The sequence below is a fragment of the Morchella importuna genome, assembly GCF_003444635.1.
Source record: "Morchella importuna strain M04M26 chromosome Unknown Morimp01GS019, whole genome shotgun sequence".
Taxonomy (NCBI): domain Eukaryota; kingdom Fungi; phylum Ascomycota; class Pezizomycetes; order Pezizales; family Morchellaceae; genus Morchella; species Morchella importuna.
Window position 1 is genome coordinate 33,870 of NW_025763416.1, and position 8,651 is coordinate 42,520.

The window sequence follows — 8,651 nt, forward strand, 5'->3', positions numbered from 1 at the left end:
TAGTGTTCTTTGACCCCATTACCAAGCCTTTGCACACGGTCCCTTACAAAATTCATACGCTGAGTTGCAGTTTCACGCGCTTCCCTTTCAATAACGGAAGGTAACTTTTGCACTTCAAGGTTGCGCTCCAAATCATTTTCATTCTCAATCCACCAAACACATTGTTAAAACTATTTTCTGAACTGAAATAGGTTAAGGTACCTGATCAATTGCTTGCGTCAATTCAGTCTCCTCCTGAACGGTCCCTGATTCCCTCTCCTGCTTCTTCAAGGTTGCCCTCCTCGCACCCACCAGACCTCTCACTGTTCCTTGTGGATCACGTAACCTCACTGGCAAGCCTCCTCCTTCAAGCTACAGCAGCATCTCGCTAATCATGCTCCAGAACGCAGTCTTCTTTCCTGCCTTGTGCTCCGCTTGATACTCGACACATAACTTCATCAAATTGGTTTTGTCCACATCTGTCAGGTATGCGCGCTTTTGCCTAACACTACCCATATCCTGAAGATCGTTAACTTGAACACCATCCGCAGTATCACATCTTGTTCAAAAACACTTACAATTACCACTGGAGCATCTCCCTGAACCCCGGCAGTCTCGGCGCTTTCTGGAACACGGATACCTGTGTTCTGTTGAGACATTTTGTTGTTGCGCGCGACTTCATTGATAAAGAGAAAACCTGATCGCGCACCCATTAATCAAAGTCTCGGCAGTCTCGGCACAATAGCAATCCCTAGGTTGCAGAAACTCATTTGTCAACTGTCCGCTTGTTGCACTACAGGGAACTTCACTACCCGGGTCACTGATAGCTAACGGAAGTTGCAGAATCCCTCTAATACAGACTTTGCGCTGGATGCATCTATTCTCCCTGTCGCCAAGAAGTCAGGATGGAGATCCGGATGTGGGGCTTCACTTTGCGCTAGATGTCATCAATCGCCGATCACTTCCAATCACGAACTATCAGGTTTCCCCTTCAGTACGCTGTCAAGTAAAGGATGTTACTAACTTCTACTGTCCACTACAGTTCTCATCACTGTCTGCTACAGTTCCTCATCACTGTCCGCTACAGTTCCCCATCATCACCATCAGGCCCGACTACCTAGCTAGTATCAGGCCCCGCTACCTAGTATCAGGGCCTGCCATCACGGCCAACTATCTGCTATGAGGGCCTACGATACCCAGAGTCTCTGTTACCCTCCTAGAGCACCTGCTACGCCCAAGGGGTGCCCGCTACACTCAGGAGGTGCCCGCTACACCGAGGGGGTTTCCACTACGCTCACAAAGGCACCGCTACGCCCAGGAGGTGCCCGCTACGCCCACAAAAGCACCGCTACGCTCACGAGGTGTCCGCTACGCTCACAAAAGCACCGCTATGCTCAGGAGGTGTCTGCTATGCTCACAAAGGCACCGCTACAACCAGGGAGTTCCCGATACGTTCAGGAAGTCTCCACTACACCGCAGAATGATATATGAATGGATTTCAGCAATATTCTGAATAGCGAAGGTGGTTTAGGGAATGCGGAGCGGCCACTGGTTTCATAGTCACAAGAGAGTATTGTGAGAAAAAGAGGAGGATCATGGCTCCCTTGGGAGGACCGACTTTTAGCTAAAGGGGTATTGGCTCGAGACCCGATAACAAACAGGGAAGGCAGAAAGGAGGATAGATGGAAGGAGATAGCGAAGAATCTAGAATGATTGAATATGCAATGGTTTTGGGCTTCTTGTAAAGACCGAATAAGTAAATTGATTGAGTATCATAGAGTGAGTACTATCTATAACCAATGATCTACAGATTCATCTGACGGGTTTCTAGCAGAAACAGACAAAAGCAAGGCAAGCAACAGGTACCAATGAGGAGGTTACGGATTTCATTTCCATTATGGATAATTTTATTCTACTTGCCGACTCTGTTTCAGTTGACCGAGAGATTCGTAAAAAGGCAAAAGCAAAACTGCAACTGAAAAAGGAACAAGGAAATGTAGTAAGAGTAGGATCTCTAGGTGGACTGGTTAAAAAGAGAGATATACAATCAGCTCAGGTAAACGATACTACCTCGGGCTCTCCCAGTCAAACCCAACCTGCAACAAAAAGGACGAAGAACTTTGAATCCGTTGAAATGGAGAATATTTTGAAGGATTTGGATGCGGGTACTGAGAAATTTCAAGAGGAATTGCGAGAAAGGGAGAAAAGGGAAAAGGACACATTAGAGGAAAGAGAAAGAAGAGAAGAAGAGAGACATGAGGGTATCTGCAGTAAGTTGGATGATTTGGTTGAGGCAATTCAGAGGGACAATGAACAGAGGCGGGAACAGAATCAAATTATGCAAAATCTTTTGGGGAATGTAATTCAAAACCGTTACAGGGGAAATCCGGGGAACAGTTCTCAGTCTTGATTCCTATTCAATATATAAAAATATTCTTCCAATGATGGGGGTTGAGCAAGCGCTGGCATATCCTGTTGGGAAAAATCTTCGGGTATATCATCAACAGTAAAGTAATGTTGTATTTGAGGTTGATGCAAGCAAACATGTGAATTGTGTAGAAGTACGGATACAATGTACTGTAAATCAAAGGGAGAGAGTAAATGTAATGGCAATATCGTATTTCGGCTAAGGCGATAGATTGGATTATGAAGAGGAGGTATTGCGCGGTTGAACTATGATTTGTAATGGGGTTTCTGTTATGTTCTTTCGGTTTCCATTACGCGGGGTATTAGTCATCAACGGACTAAGAGTTGGATATATAAGGGGGTGTTGTCTCGTGCCTTTTCATGTTTTCGTTCCTTTCCTCTTCTCTTCACGGAACCTCTTGTATCTACTCACGCCCGACCGCGCGGGTGACAGGACCCCCTCCCGTTTCGACATCCTGATTCTCGAATTGCTTCAGGCCCTGAGCGAGACGTCCCCTTATCTACCGAGTTGAAGCCTTTTACTAGGAGCCGTCCTTCTTCTTACCCCTCCTCAAACCCGTCGGCGCCCCCGATCGCGACACCCAAACGACCAGCCCTTCGAGGCTACCCCTGCCTACGTCGTATTGGCACTCTGTCAATAGTCTGGAGGTCAGCGCAGACCCATTGCCAAAGCCTACGATAGCTCACGGTGTTAGCGACCTTACGGCTGCGAAACACTCGATCCTTACCTTACGCGAGGTCCCTTCGTTGGGCCTTACTTCGCTTTACGGCCCTAGCCAGGCAACCCATTTTAACCGAGTCGGCTTCCCCGCTCACCCAACCCGATCGGCCCGATACTACAACCGAGGCCACCCCATCAAGACACGGTCGGCACCCACGATTGCGACCACCCCATATACTACGGAAATCGAGTTCGAAGGTCACCACTGTAAAGACCACCAACAGGTAGCGGCTCACGCTCACCCCATCTACACTTGGCCTCTGTGCCATTCCTACCTTAACTCCCTGCTGCCTGACGAGCAGACTCTCAGGGACCCCATCGACACCCCCTCCCTATGCTTTCGCACCTGATGCTTCGGCGGTCTCTCGCCTCGCCTTCGTGCAGTACTTCCTATTAGGCATTGGTAATGATCCTGGTTTATGGTGAACGGGTATATAGACGATTGACTTTATGTTGTTTGACGGAGAAGCTTTTGGGATTTCATTTCTACCGTAGTGATGTTACTTTGTTCGTCGCTTAGTCTCTGTTCATCTACACCATGTCGCGCGGTATTTTGTACGTACTTTTCTTTTGTCTTTGGCGGTAGTGTAGGCGTGCGATAAGCCATGTGCTTCTATGCAATATAAAAAATATCTATCTATCTTGTATGTACTCCACAAATACTATTTTGTTCTACGCCTCATCATAGGGTTCAACCAGTTAGTCATACTAAGTAGAGCCACTCCATAGCCCATAGTCTCGAATACCTATTGCTACGTCTTCGCCTCGGTTGTATTCCTTGGCATCATAGTCCCTACGACCATAGACCCCCGTTACACCAAGTTGCGTCCTTTATCGCCAACCAATACAACATTATAGCCTACAATGTCGGAACACGTTCCTATCGATTACCAACAACTAAGCGATACCCTTCAAACCTTCTTCCAAGAACATCCACAGGTCGATAACACTGTCGGGATAGAAGCTTACACACTTCTCCAAAGGGCTCAACATGGTCTCGCTCAGTATGCAACGGACTTACAAGAGGTGGAGAGGGAGGCTGGAAACGCAAGGGAAATGTTCGAACGAGACCATGCTGCTGCTCGAACCCAGCGGGTTGCTGTTGAAGTAGTTGCCCCTGATGAAGAACCGATTGGTGGTGATGATGCTCCACCCGCGCCTCCAATACCGCCCGTTGTGGCTACTACCCAGGGGTTGGAAAAGCTCCCAGATCCTGAGGTGTTTAGGGGAGATCGCGACCGAGAAAGATTACACCTATTCAAACAACAGATGAGGATTAAACTATTGGGAAATGCCGACCGCTTTCCCACACTACAGTCCAAGTTATCCCACGCATTCAGCCTATTGGAGGGTGTTGCCGCTAATCAGTTCTTACAATATGTCGGAGAAGAAGGCATCGCTTTGCCTTCCATGTTGCGGTTTTATGAAATCTTAGATACTGCGTTCGGGGACCCTGATCGAATGCGCACAGCTAGAAGGAATCTCAGGAACATCCGTCAGCGAAATCGAACCTTTGCTGACTATTTCGCCGAATTTCAATGGTACGCTGCCGAATCAGGAATGGATGAAGTTCCTCGGATTGAGGCTTTGATGGAGGGTATTAATGTGGAACTCGATGAATCGATGATACACCATGAAACTCCTGCGACAGTAGACGCCTGCGCGACACTTTTGCAACGGTTAGATAATCGACGATGAGCGGCGGAGGCTAAGCGAGGAAGCAAAAAGCCTTGGAGTGCTACTGCCGCTCCGACCCCTCGCCCCCCACCAGCGAATCCTGCCACTACTCCTCGTGCTGCCGCCCCAGCTGTCAATGCACCTACTCCTGAGAACCACCCCTCGTTCCACCCGGGAGGTGATGTACCCATGGACTTGTCCGGGGGACGTCGTCGCCCCACCCCTACTGAAAGAAATGCCCGCTTAGCTGAGGGCCGATGTTTCTATTGCGGAGGAGTCGGACATATGGTTAGAGATTGCCCCCAAGCAAGGGCAACTGGAAATCAACCAAGAAGACCGGTGATAAGAGGAGCGGCATTGAGGGTAGAGGAAAATGATGGAAGCGATAACGAGTCGGCAAAAGATTTGTCCCTGCACTAAGTGGCTTAGCCCAGGGACCATTTAAGAATTTTTCTAGGATTCATATTTCTGGTTTTTCTGTATCAGAGGAGGAAATGGATGGGAACCAATTTGTAGTAACGTGTTCAATTTCACAGAATAAAAATACTTTCGTACCCTCCTACGCCCTTATTGATACCGGAGCATCAGGATATGCTTTCATCGATGAATCTTTTGCACGCAACAACAATCTCACCATGACCTCACTCAAAACACCCCGACATGTAGACGTTATAGACGGCAGACCTATCAAGTCAGGAAAGATTACCCATATTGTTGATGTCTCGCTAGACATTCATGGCCATCGAGAGACTGCATCATGTTTTGTGACCAAGTTGGGACATTATCCGATCGTGATGGGGATACCTTGGATGCGACGTCATGATGTTACAATTCGACCAAAGCAAAATTTGCTTATTTTCGACTCTCAAAGCTGCTGTCAATATTGTTCGCTCAGTGGAACCGCAATTACAGTGCATGGCATATCGACTCCCTTACCGGAAACTCATACCGTTACCGTTTCACCAGTTGAAAAACCGACTATCGATATTGAACAGTTAATACCAAGGGAGTTCCATCGCTATATCCATATGTTTGAGGAATATGATGCTTCAATATTTCCACCACATCGACCGTTCCATGATATGAAAATAGTACTAGAGGAAGGCACACAACCACCATGGGGACCAATATACGCTCTATCCCAAATTGAGTTGAAAGCACTCTGGGATTATCTTCAGGAAAATCTACCCAAGGGAATTATCCGCCATAGTGAATCACCAGCGGGAGCACCTATACTATTCGTCAAGAAAGCTGATAGAACTCTTCTTTTATGTGTCGACTATCGGGGCCTCAATGCAATTACGATTAAAAATCGTTATCCATTACCGTTATTGAAGGAAACTTTGGCCAAATTGTCAAGAGCAAAATATTACACCAAGTTAGATTTACGTTAGGGGTATAATCAAATCAGAATAGCGGAAGGAGATGAATGGAAAACGGCATTCCGGACTCGATACGGACATTTTGAATATACGGTGATGCCCTTTGGATTAGCGAATGCTCCTGCTACGTTCGAACATTGGATCAATGATATCCTACGTCCTTATCTTGATCAATTTATAACAGCTTATTTGGATGACATCCTTATTTATTCTGAGTCTCTTATAGAACATAAGGATCATATTCGAGAAGTCCTAAAAGTACTTGATGAAAATGATGTTCATCTCAAACCCGAAAAATGCGAATTCATGGTTCAAGAAACAAAATACCTGGGTCTGATCCTCACTCCGAATGGTAATCGAATGGATCCGAAGAAAGTTATTGATGTTTTAGAATGGTCCACACCGACGAATCTCCATGATGTTCAGATATTTTTGGGATTTGCAAACTTTTATCGACGGTTCATTTTAGGATATTCAAAAATTGTTGCCCCACTTACAGCCCTAACAAAGAAAAACGTTAAATTCGAATGGACGGATGAAAGGGAGGAAGCATTTCAAACCTTAAAAAAGATGTTCACAACAGCACCTATACTAGTTCATTTCGACCCGGACCGAAAGATTGTAGTGGAAACCGATGAATCTGATTATGTTTCAGCAGGAATCCTTTCACAACGTGATGATGAAGGAGTTTTACATCCAGTCGTTTTCTTTTACAAGAAACATTCCCCTACGGAATGTAACTATGAAATCTATGATAAACAACTTCTAGCGATTGTTCGATGCTTTGAAGAATGGCGACATCATCTAGAAGGAGCACAATTCCCCATTGAGGTTTTCAGCAATCATCGAAATCTGGAATATTTCATGACGACAAAATTATTAAATCGTCGACAAGCCTGTTGGTCTGAATTTCTTTCACGTTTTGATTTTATTATACAATTTCGACCAGGAAAACAAGGAGCAAAACCCGATGCATTAACTAGAAGGTCAGGTGACCTACCTAAAGAGGGGGATGAAAGGTTGATGCATCAGAGTCAAGTGGTTCTGAAGCGAAAAAATTTGGATACAAAGCTAAGTTTGTTCGCGGGTTCTTTATCAAATGAATCCGCTGAAGGAATGTCTACTGTGGAGGAGTTGTTTTCAAAAGCTTACCAAGTTGATACTTTCCCAAACGAGATTCTTGTTATGCTCCGGAGCGACGTTCGACATTCAAATAAAATTTCACTTGCCAAATGTACGGAGGACAACAACGGTCGGCTACTTTATCGAGGTGCACTCTACGTACCAAATGACAGTGACCTCCGGCTGAGACTCCTAAAAGAACATCAAGATAAACCATCAGTAGGCCATCCGGAAGAGCAAAGACATTGGAACTCTTAAGTCGGGAGTATTATTGGCCTCAAATGCGAAAGTACGTCGATCGATATGTCAGGAATTGTAATGTGTGTGCCCGTAGCAAGGCACCACGCAATGCGCCCTATGGAGTACTTCGCCCAATGCCAATACCCGATGGACCATGGACAGATATCTCGATGGATTTTGTTACCGACCTCCCTGCGAATGATGGTTATAATGCGATCCTAGTTGTTGTTGATAGACTAACCAAAATGCGACAACTAATACCAATAACTAAAGAGGTGGACTCGAAGGAAGTAGCAAGGCTTTATATCGATAACGTTTGGAAGCTACATGGACTGCCGGATATGGTTGTGTCCGATAGAGGAACACAATTTGTTGCGGAATTTTGGAAGTCACTTTGTAAACGCCTGGAAATATCGCCACGATTCTCCACCGCATTTCACCCCCAGACTGATGGACAAACTGAAAGGATCAATGCCATAATGGAACAATATCTCCGAAGTTATGTCTCCTACCAGCAAGATGATTGGGCCCGGCTGCTGGCAATGGCCGAGTTCGCAACAAATAACCATATTTCGGAAACAACAAAAGTCCCTCCTTTCTATGCCAACTCGGGAAGAAATTCTAGGATGACTTTTGGTCCCTTGGAACATGGTAAAACGACAGCGGAAGATCAGGCCAACAGCATTGCCAAAGAAATGAAGGACATGGTGGAGTTCCTGAAGAGCGAAATATTTCGGGCGCAAAGGATACAAGAGGAGTCGGCTAACCTAAATCGTTCTCCTGCCCCTCGTTACCATATAGGAGATAAAGTTTTCTTGTCGACCCGCCAGGTTATAACAAAGCGACCCTCCAAGAAGTTTGATTGGAAACGGATTGGTCCCTATAGCATCAAACGAATCGTCAACCCCTATGCTTATGAGCTAGAACTTCCCCGCTCCATGAAGATCCATCCAGTATTCCACGTTGCATTGTTGTCACCTGAAGCGGGTAACCCATTACCTGTACAACAACAGTCACCACCAACTCCAGTTAAGATCGAGGGAGAAAAAGAATGGGAAGTCGAGGATATTGTGGACTCTAGAAAACGAAGGGGTGGCTTTGAG

At 46.0% G+C, this 8,651-nt stretch overlaps 2 protein-coding genes across 2 annotated transcripts; one reads left to right on the forward strand and one right to left on the reverse strand.

The window, feature by feature from the left end:
• Positions 1-351: 351 nt before the first annotated feature.
• On the reverse strand, positions 352-638 carry LAJ45_06406 (uncharacterized protein; the record flags this gene model as incomplete). The annotated part of the gene is made up of 2 exons (XM_046115970.1): positions 352-498; positions 564-638. The coding sequence occupies 2 exons, from the start codon at positions 636-638 to the stop codon at positions 352-354; spliced, it is 222 nt and encodes a 73-aa protein (XP_045970631.1).
• Positions 639-1,158: 520 nt separating this feature from the next.
• LAJ45_06407 (uncharacterized protein) lies at positions 1,159-1,470 on the forward strand (the record flags this gene model as incomplete). Its single annotated transcript, XM_046115971.1, has 1 exon — positions 1,159-1,470. One exon carries the CDS (start codon positions 1,159-1,161, stop codon positions 1,468-1,470), a length of 312 nt encoding a protein of 103 aa, XP_045970632.1.
• Positions 1,471-8,651: the final 7,181 nt, after the last annotated feature.